This window comes from Spermophilus citellus (genome assembly GCF_964194105.1).
Source record: "Spermophilus citellus genome assembly, chromosome: 5".
In the NCBI taxonomy this organism is placed as follows: Eukaryota; Metazoa; Chordata; class Mammalia; order Rodentia; family Sciuridae; genus Spermophilus; species Spermophilus citellus.
Window position 1 is genome coordinate 80,384,196 of NC_138186.1, and position 20,945 is coordinate 80,405,140.

Consider the following 20,945-nt stretch of genomic DNA (forward strand, 5'->3'; position numbering starts at 1 on the left):
TTGACTGATTAAGAGAACCAGAAGAACTGAAGAACACTATGTATACAATTGAAGTTTGCAGATTTATAAATGATTATGTAACTCATAGGTAAATGTGCCTGTTGTTCTTGATTTTATAACTGAATCAGTAAGCAAAATTGAAAGCAGTGTAGGTTATTAATGTTCATATCTTTTTTTTTTAAAAAAAGAGAGAGTGAGAGACAGACAGAGAGAGAGAGAGAGAGAGAGAGAGAATTTTTAATCTTTATTTTTTAGTTTTCGGCGGGCACAACATCTTTGTTTGTATGTGGTGCTGAGGATCGAACCCGGGCCGCATGCATGCCAGGCGAGCGCGCTACCACTTGAGCCACATCCCCAGCCCAATGTTCATATCTTTAGAGAAAATTTTGAGCTGTACTTTCTTGTCACCAAAAAATGTGTCAAAATTGTTTTGAGTTTTTGTACTCTTTACATTATAATAATAGAACAAATAGCTGTATGATGTACATTATAGTAATGGGTCTGTAGCCATCAGAAAAGAAATAAGACAGAAGCAGCCCAGGATTTATATTAGCAATAGTACATTAATTATGACAGAGAAGGCTTTTTCATTATAAGCCTCAATTTTAAGATGCTTGAAACTTTCCCACAGGAGTTTTTCTCGTGACAGTTTTTTTTTTTTTTTTTTTTTTTTTTTGGCCTAGTAATGTTTTTGAGAGTTTTTTTTTTTTTTTTTTAATCTAGGAATAAAAGTGGTTTTCTATCCATTAAAACATTTCTTAGGCACTTTACTTTCTAAAACCTCAAAACAAATAGCTTTTTAATGACCTTCAAACTTGTCTCCAAAGAAGAAATTTAGTACCTTTGGGGTATTAGGCAAAGTTTGGTTTGCAAATAATTAAATTACAGGCATTATCCAATGCTTCCTCTGCAAATTGTTGTGTCCCCAAATGGCAGTTAGTCCACTGCACCTTGCAAATGAGGAGAACTTGCAATTACTTGGTCACTTACTGAAATTAGCCATTCCTGGATTGTGAGTGTTATGGGTACAGTTTTTGCACGTGCTAAAAAAGACACAGCACTTTCAAGCATAAGGAACTTCCTTAACAAAAGAGAGGGCAGTAAGAAGTTGAACCTGTGGATTGTGTGATCTCCTGTTGTTTAAAATCTCACTAAGAAGGAATCACTTCATTTTCTGAGCTCAACAGATTGTGATCCACTCTGGAGACACACAGGGTTAAGAGCCAAAACAGGAAAGGCCTTGACTGCTCATTAAAATGTTAATTACGCTATTGAGGGTTCAGCACTGTCCTTCAACCAAGAATTTTCCCTGCATTCCATGGAGCAGCAGCAGCATGATAGGAAGATTAAGTGAACGTTAACATACTCGGTGATGTATATTTTTTGAAGCTTTTTGAGATATGGACTTAGGAATTTCCCTTTATCATAAGAGCACTGGCCAAACTTCTATGATTTCTAATTGGATTATAGATCTTGGAATTTTCTTAACAGCTATATGTTTTTCTCCATGCTATACTTGACTGCAGGGACTAGGTTTATTTTTTAATCTTTGAAATTGCGATGCTTGATAACACGCCTAGTACACAAAAAAGACACTAAAACGTTTTATAGAAATTTGAAATTTTTTGAAGTTAAAATAAAGTCTCATTTTCCTTAAATTATTTTAGGGTATAAACTAATTTCATCTACCCATAAATTCATAAAAGAATAATGTACATTCTAATTTTTTATCATAATATACAAATCAAATTGCATTGAACTTATGCTACATAATTCATTTAAAGGCTCTCAGATCTCTATATCCTTTGTGCACTATCAATGAGAATTTAAGAATGGGCTTCCATTGCTTCTCCAAGTCAGTTGTTTTCTGGTCAAGTTGCCATGTAGCCAAAAGTTTATAGCTTGGCAAATGACTGGTTGGCCATTCAGATGGTAGGGATTGTTCTAGAGTCTTAGAACAATGTTTTTCTATAATTTCTTGTCAGTGGAAGCAGCTACTCTACTCTTACTTACTTATCATCTTACTGTTTTACAGGGACTGGGGTAATTTAGGGCTTCTCAGTAGAAGAGCTGATATCTACAAGTTTCTCCCCATGCTATAAATTTGCAGAAATCACTACTTTTGTGAATTTTAGGAATTCTCTTTTTGAGAATACTTCTCAGGTAATTATTTTAAATACATACAGTTTCCAGTTTTTGAGCTAAAGTTTTCAATTGATGATTTACTGGTAATGAGAGTGTTAAGAAGATAGAAATATTCCCTCCTTTGCATTTCACACTAGGATACAACATGGGTTCTTTCTCCTAGTAGTATATGATTTTTCTGCGAATTTTTGTGATCTATCTATGACTTGGAAACAATCTGTAGTTTACTGTCGTCTGTGCAGCTCTGGGATCCCAAAGAAATTTGTTAATCCATCTTTATAGAGATTTTTAAAATTCACAGTTAAAATCGATTCATGTCATCTTTTTTTTTTCTTCATGAAGAGCACTGATTGCTTTGTTTCTTTTAAATTTGGTTGTTTGAAACCTGGACTCTGGTATTCTCCACTCAAATCAGAAAATAATATGATACTACCATAAGATAGAGAAATTTGATACATAATTTTAATCAGTCACTTGGCACCTCTGGCATGATTTTCTAATTAATAAAGTGTACATGTGATTATCATGATAATATATTGCATTTATGTAAAATACTTAACTTGTAGAAAAATATTTTCATTCTCAATAATGCCTGGTTCAAAGAGCTAACAAGTAAATGATTAACACAGATATTCATTATCTTGAATTTTGTGAACACAATATCTCTGTGAAGTGGGTAGAATATGCCAGTGTCTGATTTTATAACTGGGGACACTGAGTCCCAATTTAAGATGATGATGTCCCCCAGATGACAGAACTCTGCCAGGAACAGAAACCAAGTTTCTTATTGTCACACCTATGATTTTAAAAATAATGAAATAAAAAGCTATATATAGGACCAAGGTATTTGTTTTCCTATAGATTCTATAGATAACATTAAATGGATAAAATTTGAGCTCTTTTAAAAGTGATCACAATAAAATCCAAGGTATAATTTCAATGAGGAAAAAAAAATGAGAATGTTCTCTTAACTTTTACTGAAGCCATTATTACAATTTTGATTTGGGCATTCAACTTATCTCTACCACCCAGTACAGTAGGTAAAAAAACATTTGCAGCCTGGCTTTTATTGAGTGAGCTTTTTTACTTTGAACACTGCAATGCTGTGATATTGATTTGTTTTTAAAGAATTCAATAGTTGCAAATGTGTGACACTGGGCTTGATGCAAAATTAATGTATTAGTTTAATAAGCATATGATTATGAAGCACTTGATTTGAGGTGACAAATCAGTTTATTGGTTTATATTTTAATTGAATCCAATTTTTCACTCAGAGACCACTTTATATTTATGTGTTTGTATATGTTCAGACTTTATTTAACTGCTTCAATCATCTCCATTTCCTCTCTACCAATATCCAGGTTCCCCAAATAAACATAATATACTAAGTGAGTGCAGACATATTCCTCTAATACTAAGAGCTTCCTTTTTCAGAGTTCCAAGAATATCATTTCATCCAAATAGTCATTTAGACTATATAAATTTCCAATGAACCTTCATTTTTGCATTTTCTATGTAAGTAAAGATGAATCATGTTTTTGAAGTCTGATTAACTCAATTTAAACTTTCTGTTTCTCAAAACTAACTCTGATATCAAAACCACATATTCATGGTCCTGTAGGAAATAATATATCAGAATTTTGAATGAGTTAAGCTTAAATCCTTAATTGATGTTTCAGTTTATTGTCTCAACAGAAAATTGTTGATAATTGTTTTTTCCAGTTTGGGGTGGCAATACAGGTATATGCCCAAATTTTTAACTTAGAGAATAGCTAACCCAGGACCCAGTGCCAGAAGCATGACTGGTTCAGTGTATAGCCCTCCCATATGGTATTTGCATCAAAGACAATGAGTGGGGTATTGGGGGAGGTGTAAAATGTAAATACCTACCCAAGATGCTTATTCGGTGATTTTGCTGTTGGGTTTTTTTGTTGTTATTGTTGTTGTTGTTATTTCATTTTGGGATTAAATAAATATATAAATAAATAAATAAATACAAAACAAAATTTGTCCTTTTACAATAAAAAAAATACAAAACAAATTTTGTCCCTTTAATATTATCTATAGAATCTACAGATACTATTTGTTTTTCTAAGGTTTTAGCCTACAGAAGACTGCTGTGTATCATAAATTCTCCTTTAACAACCTTGTTTGAATGTTTTTGAAACATTCATGTAGGTAATTCTCAATAGTATAATGATTTGACTTAGACATGTTAGGAGTAGTGGAAGAATCCACAACTCTCATAATCTCTTCCTAAGATACGTAAGATCCATTTTCAGGAAAAACAGTGGTCTTTCACTTGTATGCTGAGGACTATATACTGCTTTACAAGTTTACTTTTTGCTAGGTTTTCTACAACATACTGGTTATATCTTAAAAATGTCTATTATAGGTCAGTGGTTAAATATTATCTTGGAAAATCTACCTCATCACTATAAATCAGGATTACAGAAGATTATCTCTCCTCAGTAAATAGTGGAAGATAATAAAAAATGGACATCAATCTGTGGTTCAAACCATTGTTAATTCAATTCAGGGCATGACAATGTGACCGGAGTATGAGATAAAATATTCATATGCTTCAATATGACTTAATAACTAAGAGCAAAAGACTTAGAGTCCACTTAAAATTGAAACTCTCTTGTGTTTCTATATATCATATAAAGACATGTACATTTTGAAACAGATTTTAAAATATAAGTTAGTTTTCTGGTAAGGGGACAATTTGGTTCAAGTTATAAAAATACTTAAGAAGAAATATAATTTCCACATATACAGACTATGAAAGAATTAATATTCTGATAATCATACACTAGTTTGACTTTATTTATTTATTTATTTAATCCCCAAATAATTTTTTTTTCTGATTACAGGGGTAATATAGTTATTTGGGATAAATGCAAAAATATGAAAAGTATAAAGAAGCAATTCTTTTTTTTTAAGAGAGAGAGAGAGAGAGAGAGAGAGAGAGAGAATTTTTAATATTTATTTTTTAGTTCTCGGCGGACACAACATCTTTGTTGGTATGTGGTGCTGAGGATCGAACCCGGGCCGCACGCATGCCAGGCGAGCGCGCTACCCCTTGAGCCACATCCCCAGCCCAAGAAGCAATTCTTAATGTCCATAATTCAACACCCTAAGACAAACACTGTTAATTATTTTTTCAAATATGCTTCCAGTCTTTTTTCTATCTGTATCACATTTGGGATTAATCCTTTTACAAAAGATTTGTGATGCAATAGTCATTAGAATCCGGTAATTAACAAGTTGATAATAAATTAGTGAGATCTTGAATTTACTATGTAATAGATTTTATGGTCTATTCATGTACTGACACTGGCTATGTGTCCAGATTACTGAAAAGTAGTGTGGAAGGTAACATATGTTTAAATTTGCTCTTTTTTATTTAAATAATTCTATTTTTTTCAGATTTGTGCAATCAGCTATTACAAATTATATCAAGCTAAAAACTGATTACTTGCCCAAATAAACAGGATAAACAGGTTTTTTCTTTTTTGAGGGAAAAAATATCCAAATAGAATTATTATTTTGTGATTTTGAGATTTGCAAACACTCAGTGTCCAAGACAAAGTCTCTTGAACATAAAGATACGAAAAAAAGTGAATTATTTAATACCTGCCCCTATTTATTTCCAAGAACAACTTGAAAATCTTTCTCAATCTAGTTATATACAGATCTAAAATGTATTTTGTTGTTCTATTAGACCTATCATACATAATTCATCAGTTAACTGAAGTATATAGTAGCTGTCATCTTCAATTCCATTCAAAATTCTATTTCCATATTCCCCAAATTGTCTCTTTAAATTTTGCTATTTTTAATGTTCATTTTTTTTTTTAAATTTCTGAGGGACAAAAGGCTTAGAGTGATAAAAATGGAACTTTACCCTCAAATTTTCTTCCATGTTATTGAAAGCAGTAGTGCTTTTTTCCCTTGCAATTTTTATGGAAATATTTTTTCTTTCTCTTTTTTAATATTATGACCCTCAACAATACTCTAACTCAAATTCTGGGAACTTCTCTCTTATCATTGCTTATCCTATCATGATCTCCTTCTCTTCTCAGTCTCTCTCTGACTGTTTGGGTCTGCATCATAAGATGTTAAGAAGTTGACTCCCACCTCAAAGTAAAAGCATACTTGATAAAAATTTAATTCCTTGTGCTACCTAACTTGTGTGCACTCTTTTCCCTTTGTTGCTGAACTCTGTGGTATCATAAGATTTCTTTGTCAACTTCTAGCAATCTAATTCCTACCTGACCCTTCTACTAAAATCATTAGCTCATAGGCTCTCATGCCCATGATGACCATTCTCAACCTACATCTTTTGATTCTAATAATTGTTTGACTTAAGGTCAATCACTTGTTCATGAAATCTTCCCCATATATTTTCTGTAAGATTTAGTTCTTAATACTCTTTCACCCTTTTGGAATGTTTTCCTTGTGTGGTCCTACCTTTATGCTCTCTTACTGTGCCTAGTCCATACTGAGAGAACAGAGGACAGAGAATCAGCTTTGTATCATACAGTCTTGGGTTCAATTCCTGGCACAACCCTTTATCAGCTTGATATCCTTAGGAAGTCAGAATCTCTTGGCTCTTTTTATTTCTTTTAACACAAAATATTACACCAAAGATAGGCAGTGCCGTGCTTCTATAGGCATTGGCATAGGTTGAGATATCTAGGCAACTTTCAACTCTAGGCTCTTTCCTTTCTGGGGTGTTCATGATCCTGCATGGAGGCAGAGCTCCATTTGTTGGTTTTCTTTTTTAAAAAAATATTTATTTTTTTTAGTTATAGATGGACACATATCTTTATTTTTATTTTTATGTGGTGCTGAGGATCGAACTCAGTGCCTCATGTGTGCTAGGCGGGCGCTCTACCTGTTGAGCCACAATCCCAGCCCAGCCACAATCCCAGCCCCATTTGTTGGTTTTCCAGTAGGAAAAATAATATCTATATTGGCATTGTATTTAAGTAATATTATTATTATTATTATTATTATTATTATTATTATTATTATTATTATTTTGAGATGGGATCTATGTTGCCCAAATTGTTTTTGAACTTGTGGGCTTATGTGATCTTCTCATCTCAGCCTCCTAAGTAGCTGGGACTACAGGCAAGAATCCCCATGCCCCACACCTGGATTCAGTTTAAGATTTTTTTAAAAATATGTTTAAAGTGTCTACTACAACACCTAACATTGAGTAGACACTAAATAAATGTTAGCTGTTATTTTCATTAGGGTGATTATTATTATTTGCCTATAGAGTAATTAATGATGGCAGCTAGCATATTTTAACCTTTAATTATTAATAAATCATGTTGAAGATACTTGTACATATTTATAACCTGGTAGACTGGCTTTCTTAATGTTATTCCTTCCCATACTCCTTTCTACTCTCATTATTTCTAATTTAAAACAACAACAAAAAAAGATGTTACTGGCAATAAAACTGGTGCTACCTTTCTTGTAAATGATGTTCAATGACCTCAAGAGTGACATATTCTTAATTTTAATGTGTATTTTATGACAAAGAGGCAGTGATAATACACCTCCAAGATAATTTCCAGTGAAGCTTTCAAGCTCCAAAAGGCACAGAGGAAATCTAAAATGCCCACAAAATAACTCAGCACAGTGCCTGCATCAGCCAAAGGGGAAATAACTATTTGGTAAATAAATGAATGAATTAATGATTTTGGAAAGTCCAGTGTATCACATTAAAATTTTATCAAAATCTATACTCACTCAACAAATATTTATTAAGCACCTATTATATGTTTCAAGGATTGTCTTAGAATCTGGAAGTACTGAAGTGATCATAATATTTCCTGCCATCACCAGATACTTACATTCTAGTAACGAAAGAAAGGCAAAAAATAAACTTAAAAAATATACTTACAAGCATACCTTGGAGATAGTGCAAGTATGGTTCTAAACCACTGTATTAAAGTAATATAATAAAGTGAGTTACACAATGTTTTTGGTTCCCAGTGTATATAAAAGTTATGTCCACACTATACTTCTGTTAAGTGTTCAATAGCATTATCTTTAAAAAGTATGTGCTTACTTTAATTTAAAACCACTGCTAAAAATTTTTAATAATTGTCTGAGCTGTTGAAAAAATGATGCTGATAGACTTGCTCAATGTGGGATTCAACTTGCAATAAAACAAAATGTGTATAAGGCACAATAAAATGTGGTATATGTGTATGCTGTATCAGATGTGGTAAGTGCTATGGGCAACAACAGTACAAATTAAGGGCAAAGGGAACACAGGAAGTGCTTAGATAGTGTATTGATTATATAACAAACCACCTCTAATGTCAGCGGTTTAAAACAATGATTTTTATTTGCTCACAATTCTGTGGTTCAGCTGTTAGGTTGAGCTTTGCTCATCTGTTGTCATTTATGAGGCTGCCATCTGGCAATTCATCCTGGGGCTGGATGATCTAGTATGGTTTTATTTACATGCCTGGTGATTGGTGCCACTCTCTTATCCTCAGTGAGGTTATCCTGGGCTACCTCACATTACAGCAGCATTTCAAAAATAAGAGTGGAAACTGTAAGACCTATTAAGGTCCAGGCTCAGAAGTCACTCATCACCTCCACGGCACTCTACTGGTCTAGTCACAAGATGTATCCATATTTAAAAGAAGAGGAAACAGACTGCACCTATTGATGGAAAGGATTGTTTGGAGTTTTTAGCCATTTTTATCCTACTACAGATGGGGAAGTTACTAACTTATCTGGATAGTCAGTGACAGCAACTTTGATAGGATGACATAAAGACAGAGATTTCCATGATGTGAGGGAACAAGCAATATGAATATCTTCAAAGAGTACATTTTTGGCCAAAAGAACAACCAGCATGAAATACCAAGGTGGCCCAACAATGTTGATGAGATTGAGCAAAACAAGTGTCTAAGAGGTAGAGGAAATGAGGATGCAGACAGAATAGGTGCTTTTAGACCAATATAAGAATTTTGTCTTTGCTCTGTTAGTCCAGAAGAATCATTAACAGAATTTTTAACAGAGTGACAAGGTTGGATGAATTTGTCAATGAGATCTCTCTGGCTTCTCTACTGAAATTGGACTTGAGAAGAGGTAGCAAAATGGGATTTATAAAGAAGCCCAGTGAAGAATCCAGGCAAGGATGATGTGGCTTTTAATAGAAAGGTAGATCTGACAGCATTTTCTGGAATAATTTGCAGAATTAATAAAACAGAAAACATACTGTATATTATCATCCCAGACAGATTTTCAGTTTCTCTAAATTGCAAATTATATGTTTATTTAATTATGTGTCTTCTACCTCATCTAATGTTTAAAAACCCTTCACTAAATATGTATTGACTGGTTGGTTAGTAAAGGCTCAGGCTTCCCTGCTGTATTGAACATAATTACCAAAGGATGTTGAAACTTTCAGTTTATCATCAAATGATATTTGAAGACCAAAAGCAAATAGATGTGCTTATTAAAATCCATTGATACTCTTCAGATTATGTGCCTACTTTATACTGAAGGATAGCAAGTGAATTAGAGCTAAAACAATCTATCTGGATTAGAAATCATACCTTGAAATTCAGAAAAGGAAAGCGTCATTAACTTACCTGAACATTTATCATTAAATCCCTACTAAGTGAAAAGCAGTGTGTCAAGGATTCAAAGTCAATAAGATACAGTTCTCAAAGCACTAAGATTCTAATGTGGCATGGAGAATATCGATTTTATAAATGAAGAAAATGTGTTAAGATTACCCATTAATACTGTAGTGTTGAATGGAAAGCATTAATAGAGAAGTGTGAAGAAGATCTAAGGGAAGAGTATTCATGTAACTGAATAACTTCTAGAAAACAAATTAGAAACCTGAAGCTATGGTATGAAGGGGCCGCTGAAGTGGATGACAAGAATCCTACCTGCTCGTGAGAAAATGCCTGCCTCTAATTCTTACCTTAATAAAGGAAGTATATATGTTTTATGTTGGTGTTGCTCTTTTTGTAGTAAAAAGATTACTTGTCCCCAAATTAAAGTAAAATGAAAATACATTATAATACAAAGACTGTTTCGAATCAAAATTGGGAACATTTTCTCATCTGTACTCCCCAAACCTCTATATTATAAGTGTCATATATAAGTGTCTATATTCCAAGTGACTTCTTGAAATAATTTTGAAATGGGTTTCTGTATCTGTCTTTACATCATTATTTGGGTGTAATATATGCTTTAAAAGAATAGATTCATTTGATTATATTGTACTATATCATATCTTTAGATCTGATAATCTTATAACTTCACAGGACATGTTCATTATATGCTATTTTAAAATACATTTTGATAAAAAATTAGCATAAAAAATTCTTTTGTCTCTAAATGAGAAGCCCAACTTTACTTCTCACTCTGACTTAAAACAAGTTTCCTAAATTCACTGTACTTCACTTTCCTTATCTATAAAGCTAAGTGGTTAGGACAGATCAGTGGTTCTGAACCCTGGCTATACACTAGAAGCATCTGGAGAGCATTGAAACATAAAGTAATAATGCTCAGGACCCACCTCAGGGTTTCATCTTTAAATCTCTCCAGGTAATTTTAATGTACAGCAAATGTTGAAAACCAATGCACTAGATGATCACTAAGGTTACTTCCAGCAAAACTTTCTAATTTTATGATTCATTGTGGTTTTTTTTTTTTTAAGAGAGAGAGAGAGAGAGAGAGAGAGAGAGAGAGAGAGAGAGAGAGAGAAGGAGAGAGAGAGAGAGAGGAGAGAGAGAGAGAGAGAGAGAGAGAATTGAGAGAGTTTTTTAATATTTATTTTTTAGTTTTCAGCGGACACAACATCTTTGTTTGTATGTGGTGCTGAGGATCCAACTCAGGCCGCCCGCATGCCAGGGAGCGCGCTACTGCTTGAGCCACATCCCCAGCCCAATTCATTGTGTTTTGACATACTAACATTTGCTAGAGATAACAGTGTTCTTAGTATTTGCATTATCCTATAGAGATGGCTCTCAAAGACTGTTTCTACTCAAAATCAGGAACATATTTTTCATGTACTACGGAAATTTCTATATTACAATTTTTACTAAGAACCAAGTATGCATTATTATTGGGGTGTAATATGTGCTTTAAAAATAATATAGATTTACTCAATTCCCAGAATTGATTATTGCTATGATTATAAGGCAATTTCTTTTAGTACTCATGCAATGTGAAGACAGTGTAGTTAGAAATTGCATATGAAAATCTTTTAAAATTGCTGTTGTAGCTATTTTGATTTTGAATAAATGAATTTTAAATATATCAAGAGTTAATGAACTTCCTAAAATATATCATTTGTTCAGAATAAATAACTTGCATACTTATTTATTATTATTTTTTTTTTTTTATTAAAAGTATTTATTTATTTATTTTAGTTTTCGGCGGACACAACATCTTTGTTTGTATGTGGTGCTGAGGATCGAACCCGGGCTGCACGCATGCAAGGCGAGCGCGCTACCGATTGAGCCACATCCCAGCCCCATACTTATTTATTATTAAGCAGAATGGACAGCTTTATAAAAGAATGGTTGAGGTGGAATATCTACTTGAGTTGATATTTCAAAAGATTATAGTTGTGACTTCTTGAAATAGTTTTGAAATGGGTTACTGTATCTTTTTGCTATCAGTTTTTTTTTACTAAACAGCTTTTATTGGAGTAAGCAGATAATTTTCCCTTTAATTTTTTTCTTTTTATTTTAAGAACTAGGGAATATGAGTAAATGTATATTATTTAAAACTACATAAAATAAAAAACTCAAACAAATATTCAGATCCAGAAAGAAACACTTAGACTCTTACAAAATTAGGAAGAGGCCTCAAATAAATCATAAGCTATAAAGTAAGAGATGTTTTGTCCTGTATTTTAATAGAATATTGTGTTTGTGATATATACTTTTAGAAGCTTGGGACAAGAAGACTCCTTCCTCCTTTTAGCCAGCCTAATAATAGGAAGAAGGAGAAAATGTACAGATGACAGCTAACAGCTAACATTGGTGAATGTAGGTGTTGCCAACAAAGACAGTGCTGCTTGTATGAAATTTCTGCAACATAACTATGTTTCAAACTATTTGAAAAAAATTACATAAAACATAAAAAAAAGAAACTATGGAAAGGATCTATGTGATTTTATGTGTGTGTGTGTGTGTGTATCATCATTCTGTGTGTTAAATCAGTGTGTTACTATCATTATATCTTTAATTTTCATACATACTTCACTGTATCTGTTCGCCTTCCTGATGACAAGCTAGACTTGATAACTAAGACTAGTTCACATATATATTATTTATTATACCATGCAAAACTCCAACATTGAAAGAATAATGTGACCACTTTAATAATCCACGTTTAAAAACCTTTTTCTGTGCAGAATAAGGAAGTTGCTTTGTCTCATATTAGCTCTACCACATTTGAGTTTGCTTCATAATATCTCCCTGAAATCAATCAGCCATGCTCACCATGCTCTCAAAGAATTTTGTACAGTAGGAATAAGCTATGAAAAGTTTGAAAATATAGGCAATGCATGCAATAGGGTTTGTAATAACAGTTACATGTATACTAGTAATTAAAAACTAATTTATAAGTGTTATGTGATCTAAACATATCAAGAGATTTTATGAAACAATATAAATATTACCATAGAATGGTATCACACTTCTTAGTACCCAAATCTTAAGAGTAACCCAGTGCAGAGTTTAGTAGTTATCCCTCTCACCTTTTGAGAACTTCTCTCCTACTACCTTGTTTCAAATTCTGGTGTTATCCTATCAGACATATTATTTTGTGTTACATATCTTCTTTTAAACTAAGAGAAATATGTTAAGCTGTACGTAGTATCTCAAACCTTATTATACATTAGTTTAATCAGATAAAGTCAGTAAAAGGATAATAGTTTTGAAGAAAGGTAAGGACAGAAATGATATAGCCTTGGGAAGGTACATATGAAAAGGGGCCCTATCAGATTAGAAGCATTTCATATTGAGGTAGGGACTGCTGGGAACAGTGAAGGACTAAAGCATAGAGAGCAGAGTTATTTACTTCCCAATTTTGCCTGGGGCTGGGCCAGGTCAGCAATGCAATCACTGTACTGAGTAAAGCAAATTGACCCAGTTTTCTAAAGATGTCATGTAAAATTTGCATTATCTTCAGAGTCTAGTAACATTATATTGAATATAGACTTTATATCTGACAGCCAAAGTGTAGTGATGCTAATATCATCTTGAGTAATGAACTCTCATTAAATGAATGTAAATTTGTAAGGTTGTCTCATATGAAGTCTTATTTACAGTAAAGTTCTTCCTTGTTAAGATATTCAATTAGTTTACTGGGCATAACCACATAATGTGAAAAACTTTAGTCCTGGACTCCATCTTGAAAGCAGAGATACTGCATTAAAGTAAAACTGCCATCCAGAATGAATAATGCAGATGCTGTGTTTTAAAACATGTCAGATTCTCTTAAGTATATCTTCCTTCTTTAAACTTTGATCAGCTGAGATAGATGTTTTTCATTTGGCCTTAACTGTTTGTTACAAGAAGATAAGAGACAGACAACTAATGAAATAAATTGATATTCTGCTATGATAAGATAGAATGTAAATTTAATATTATTTTTGCAGTTGAAAGTATAACTGATTTTGTTTTGAAAATTTGGCAGCATTGTATGATATCATAAAAAAAAGAGAGACAACATTTCAAATTGACTAATACTCTGAGGTATTTGGGTGAAGTTGGATATAATTTTCATCTAACTTCCCCAAATACAATGTATTCTTTCTTAAAAGGAGTTATAATTAAGAGTGTATTGAGTCATAAATTTTAATGATAGCAAATCATGAATATTAAAAAGAATTGCTTATAGATACCAAAAATGGATAAGTGTGAATTATATTCTGTAACTCAAGTTGGAAGTCCAACTGTCACAGAGAAACTTCTCATTGAGTCTCTCTGAAATAGACTGCATGCATATTTAACCCAGTAGCTTTAGGCATTCAAAGATATAGAAGGCAAAATCAAAAGTATCACCTCAAAATTAACACCAAGCCCTGTGTTTTTCTATCCAAGTTTTACAGTCATTTTAAACACAGATAGTAACTTGGCTTAAAATTTAAACACATTCATGCATACAGGTTTGTTAGCTGGAGAGTTTCCTTGCCTGGGGGAGGGAAGGTGACAATTGGTGCATTCAACATAGAACACGTGTAATGGTAATAAAGTTGATTGGTTGAGCTCTATAGCTTTTTTTTTTTTTCCCTTCCTCTTCTTTTCTCTCTTCCTATAGAGTAGTTCAGGTGGGGGTGGAAGGGTTCCCTCCCATCCCCCCAGCCCCTGCTAAGAAGAGTAGGTTGATACCATTTTTATTGTTCTGCTAGGGTGGGAAATAAACCATATGCTTTAGCACTTTGAATGGCTACACCAAAGAGAAAATTGAGCCAGGCCTTCTTTCCCCCTCCTACTAGACTTTGGGGTGGGTTTGTTCTTCTAAATGTTTTAGCAGACTTGGGGTTAGCTTAATCCTTCTGCCCCAGGGCAAAGAGGCAGTTGAGGGGGGGCGGGGAATGTCAAGGGCTTCAGAGGAGCGCTGGGCTGAGTGAAGTGTGTAGTGGAAGCTTATATCTGAAACCCACCCCTCCCCTGGAAACCCGGCAAAGGCAATGAGAGTTGGAACCAGCTGATGCCGCTGCTGCTGCTTCCCGTTTCCAGGGTGAAATTTTCACAGCAGCTAATTCTAAAGGGAGGAAAAATCCCTAACCAGCAGCGAAGAAGATCCTATCACCCAACCCAAGCAATGTAACCTTTTAGGCAGGCTTTCAGAGAAATCCGCATTTTAAAAGCCAGCATTCATGGTCCAAACTATGGGCCGGGAATCAGAGCTGGTATGAAAATATGAAAAGCCTCTTTACACCCTGAGTGTTTGAAACGATCCGATGAGCATAGGAAGTGGCTGCCAACGCTCTGGCGGCTGCTCTAGCTGCCGCCGCCGCCGCCGCCGTTCCTCGCAGAGGGCTGGACAGAGCTAGTCCCGGTTTCAGCACCTCCGGCGCTGGACAGCTCTCTGCACACCGCACCGCTGCCTGCCTGCTTTATCCCACTCTTGCTTTGCATAACTGGAGATGCATCTAAATTACGTCCTGTTCAACAACAAGTAGATTTTTTTTCCTGTACGAGAATTACAGTAGACGACTCTCTCAATTAAACTGCATTTTCTTCTTTACGGATTTGGCTGTCAGGCGTATTTATCCTGATCTCCCCCCACCCCCTTTGCAGGAACGAGTCTTTGGGAACGTGGTCCACCCAGGGATGTAAAACTGTGCTTACCGATGCATCCCATACGAAATGCTTATGTGATCGTCTCTCTACCTTCGCCATTTTGGCTCAGCAACCTAGAGAAATAGTAAGTAACAAAGGGAAAACACGGCTTTAATGCAAAGGCAGGGACATTGTGGCTAGTGTTTCTCCAGGGAACTGCATTTTAAATGGGGAAATGGAAAAGGTTGCAGGGTGGCAAAATTGGGTTCTTCTCCTCCTTAGCTACAGAAGCTTGGTGTAATGAATTCTAGTTGGTGTGCTATAACTAAATTCTACTCAATTTTATGTCTTCTAACTTGAAATTTCTGCAGTATAGTTTTAAGGATATGCTCCTGTGGTATTACTAATATGTTGCAAACTTTCAAATAAAAATGGTTGCCAATATAACATTTATTTTAAAACTGGAAAGCTATTCTGGGGAATTTGTGAGAATACTGTTAGTAGTAGAATGAAGACCCCAGACACTATAGCCAAACACATTGCATATCTGCATTGGATATTTTCAGTACAGGTTTCTGAGGGTGTCCTTGGAGATATATATATATATATATATATATATATATATATATATATATATATATATATCTCCATTTTAATCAAATTAAGTTTTCATGAAAGCATGGCTGTGTGGAACTGGAAGATCATTCCTTATAAGTATATGGATTTTGCAAAAAATAGTTTCTGAAAGAGGCAGCTGTATAGAACTATCTAAAAACTAGTATTCTCACCAAATGTATTTTGAAAAAAAATCACAAGAAATGAAATACTGAAAAATAGTTATTCAGATAAAAGTGACTTTCTGCCTAAATTTGGCCTAAATAAGCATCATTCTTATTACTTATTTTGATGACAAAAATACCTAATATAATATGATATGCATATCTAAGGTTTATGAATACACTTAATCTTAAAGTATATTCCTACAAACTTCCTGTATAAAATTTGAAAAACAACAGATTTCACTAGTTATTGTCACATTAGTGTGTCAGGAAAGATACCTCTCAGATGAGTGAATGCTTATAATCTGTACATTTGTTTTAAAAGATATAGGTTCATTTTTTCAAGGTCATGTTTTTAGGGACTGGTACTGGCATTGTGGAAATTATCTCCACTTATTCTGTTCATAGAAAAAAATGCAAAATAAATATGAAGGTCTTAAATTTGATATTTTATTTTCTTCTATATTCTCAGAGTCTAAGGAAGTGAAATATAATGTGAGAATACTTGACTTAGAACAAAGTTGTCAAAAGTCAGAAAGTTTGAAATTTTTTCACTGTTTAGTACCAGTTTGGGATAACATAATGAGTTGTAAATGGGAGTATATAGATAAATTTTACTAAGAATTTGTGAAATGACTGAAATGTAGTTAGTTGAAGAAAAATGATTTCAGCTACAGAACATTTAACATCTGAATGTTGACCAAGTTGTACTTTCAGGTAGTTATTTTAAGAAAGCTATAATGTGCCATAATCAGCATTTAAAACTCCAAAGACTTTATTGTTTCACAGTGTGAGAGAAGGGGGAGCTAGAATTAGTCATTTTAGAGGCTAAAATATGTGAACTGAGTGGGTTTATATCTAATTATCTGGTAATTATAGGAACTATTTGGGCTATTTTTGAGGGGTAGCTTAGTTTACTGAGACTTAAAGTTATCTTAACTCAGTTATAAATTTTCTCTTCCTTTTGTGTGTGTGTGTGTGTTTTAATTTACAGATCATGGAATCCTCTGGTACACCTTCGGTTACTTTAATAGTAGGCAGTGGCCTGTCTTGCCTGGCTTTGATCACCCTAGCAGTTGTCTATGCAGCATTATGGAGGTATGTGATCAACTGATAGACTTGAAATGGAATGCTCAGTTGTTCAGTTAAATCAAAGAGTGTGATAACCATGATATGTCTCCTGCCTTCTTAATTTACTGAAAGCAGTATTTTTAAAACAGAGTTATAATTGAGTTGTAATAAATGACACATATTTACAGACATACTTTACTTCCAGTTCAAATGATGGTAGTCTTCAACAAGTTGTTTACACTTAAATATGGCATTCTTATATCATTCAGTCTCTGTGTGGTTTTTATTTATCCCAATTGCTATTGATCCAGAGTGTTTAATTGATACTATCAAATTAATTTTTATAGAAATATGATTTCAAGTTTCAAACACATACTTTCAGCATGTCCAGTAAAGCCCTTCTTTAATATTAAAGCATTAATATAAAATCACACTACTCTAGAAAAGATTTTTTGGTTGAGTATAATAAATTGACTTTGACAAATTGATTATAAGAAATCAGACAAATTCATAAACAAAGATAAGTGTTTGAAATTTTCTCTTATAAGATATTTGAAATTGAATCTATTGGATATTACATGGAAATTTGGTATTTCTCTAAGTTCTGTAGCATGTTTTATTCTACTAGCAAGAATTAGACCTGTGAGGTTGATTATATCTACTCACACACAGAGAGTGAGTATCTAACCACAAGGTTGAACTTTCTAATGGATTTTATACTTCCAAATGTTAAATAACTTTCTTTTGTCTATGTATATTATTTTAAATTATCTACAATGAAGTAACAATAATGGTAGATAATTACCTATTGCTTTCTGAATATTTTCAATACTAAAATTACAAAAGTTTATGTTTCTACCTCAAAGAGCTCTAAGTTTTTATCTGTAAATTTTAAATAATCAGTTAAAAATTAAAATTAATTATAATTTAAGAGGGAAGGCCACTAGAATTATCATCCTTTAAATACAATATTGTTCTCCATTATAATTTTTACTTTTTTGAGAACAAAAAAGTAATAGTCAAAGTTATTTAATTATGAAAAATATTAAGAATTTTCATGCCCCATACAAAAATAAAATATGCACATAATTTGACCTATTGGGACAGGCACATAACAGAAGTTCTACATCTATGAGAAAAAGTTATCTGGTAGTACAAACACAGATGAAGTCAGACAATCTGATAAAATATGGCCAATTTCAGGAAATAGAAGAAAACCTTAGTCTAGGTGTGACATTGTAGGCAAGGCAATCCTAGGTTTGGGACTCAGTCAGTCATCTTGTCCTGGAATATACAAATGGACAAAGGCTGGGGAGATGATTTCTCTCCTACAATTGTATGAATGACATTTCCTTTTGAAAATTAGAGAGTATTTAAGGCCCAAAGTACTAAGTAATCATGCTAGCATCATAAATCATGCTCCCTGGAGAATTTAGAGCTAAATTCCATTTCTTAGCATTTAGGGTTCAGGTACCAATTCCACCTTCTCTTCACCCTTCAATACATATCATTAACACTAGTATAAACAATGTCAGTCAAATTATATGTAAAATTAATCATAGAAATACAGGATTAATTGGTTCCTAAAGAAGTTTTCTTTAAGCCAGAAAATCATTTCCTATAATAGTAAAATTAAACATGAAATTCAGAATTATAGAAGGAAAGTTCAAAGAAACAAATCTGTATCCCTAAGAATTAAGAGGTCATCAAATGACTATTCACCTATAGAAGAAATGAGCTAATAGTCACATTTTGAAAGTGTCAAGACCCATGAACTACTAAGTGCAAATTGTAGCATGATGAATCCAAGCATTTTATAAACATCTTATTTACTCTATAACATTACTGGAAGGTAATAAGGATGTGAAGTTTCCTTTAACTTTTTTTTTAAATAATAATTTTTTTTAGGATTTTTGGCTTTATAATGATTTTAAAAATGTATAAGCATATTATTCTATAAGGAAATTATTTTATATGTAATGTTATTTTGGAATTTATTGATATTCTATGTAGTTTATCAGAAATGTTCCTCAAAATTTTAATACAAGGCTACATGTGTAGCTAAGTGGTAGAGCAATTGCTTATAGCACATTTAATCCCCAGAACTGAAAAAGAAAAAAATTAATACAAGGGTGCTCTCTCCATTTATAGATATATTCTGTAGAATTATATTGTTACATCAAAGAGCAATTAAATATGTTGTTTTAAATGGGATGTTGACATGAAGCATCTATAAATTTAGTTTAAAATATCAAACATGGTAGATAAAAGTACTGAAAGGTGAGACATTTGAAAGCAATTTGTAAGGTACCAATATTGCTCAATATTGATGAAAATGGAAATATCTTCAGAGTCTTCGTTTGGTCAGTTCTGGATCTTTTATTACTCTAATTTTTAATATTTACAATGCAAAAATATCATTGAAATACTCTTTTAATAACATCATCTGGAAACCACTAACATCATGTAAAGGGTTAATATGATAAAGTCCTTAAACTTATATTAATTGCTCCAACCATAAAAAGAAGGGCAACTTAATATCTGATGATGTCTTTAGCATGCCAGTGTGTGGTTTATTACATGTGTATCTTCAGGACAAAGGGAAAAGGTTCCCCATCTCTTGAAGCCATTTTGTGTTTAGAATTGACCTAGGTCAGTCCTGTTTGGGTTTTCTTATTTGTTTCATTTTGTTTGAAATTTTTTGTTTTTGCAAAAAAAAAAGATGAATTTATTTCATATTATAAAATCTCCTTTTTGTATTTTAGTGTCAATCCTGTTTTTCTTTCACTTTTATTTCTAAAATATGTGATGGGATGTGGGGCCTCTTTCTGCCTAAATCCTTTTCAAAGGCAGGGGTGGGTGGGGGCATGAACTTTGGTAGATTTTATCTTACAAAGGTGCCAGATCTTTGGCACTCCCTCCTAACATTGCACAGGTAATCCCATGCCTGCTGTGGGATGTGATTCCCTTTTCTAATACAAATTGAACAGGCTAAAACACACAGCCAAGTACAAGGATGTCTTTTAGTTACTGTCACTTAGTGATTTACCACAAGGTACAGTGAAACAAAATAGCTGTTACCCTTTCAGGGTAAATAGCTGGCAGAACATTTGATTCTGAGCAGATTTTGCTATGGTTTATAATATTAATGTACTTATAAACCATGTAACGTATTATTTATAAATATTTCATCTTAAGGATTAAAAATAATGGTAGATAATAACTAATGTTTTGGCCTAATAGTGAATTATCATTTGTGAATGTGACTCTTTTTTTTTGTACTGGGGATTGATCCCCGGAGTGCTCCACCACTGAGCTATACCTGCAGCCCTTTTTATTTTTATTATTATTTTTTATTTTGAGTCAGGGTCCCAGTAAGTTGATTAGGGCCTGGATAAGTTGCTGAGACTGGCCTCAAATTTGTGATCCTCCTGCCTCAGCCTGCCAAACAGCTGGAATTATAGGCATGTGCCACTATGCCCAGTTAATTGGAGCCATTTTTAAGATAAAGATTTCTTTTTTTGTTTGTTTGTTTAGAATAGTTATTCAGGAACATAACTAACAACCTAAATGCATAAAAATGCTTGAGTGGATGAAAGTTTTCATGAAAGTAACAACATCCTTGTAGTAAACAGGATTGATAATT

At 33.2% G+C, this 20,945-nt stretch overlaps 1 protein-coding gene across 1 annotated transcript in view; it reads left to right on the top strand.

Moving 5' to 3' along the window:
- The window catches only part of ADGRB3 (adhesion G protein-coupled receptor B3), a 696,487-nt gene that overhangs the window by 529,401 nt on the left and 146,141 nt on the right, over positions 1-20,945 (top strand). Inside the window, exons 18-19 of the mRNA XM_081296489.1 lie at positions 15,468-15,594; positions 17,223-17,326. Of these exons, the coding sequence (XP_081152615.1) occupies positions 15,468-15,594; positions 17,223-17,326 (231 nt within the window). The remainder of the gene's footprint in view (positions 1-15,467; positions 15,595-17,222; positions 17,327-20,945) is intronic.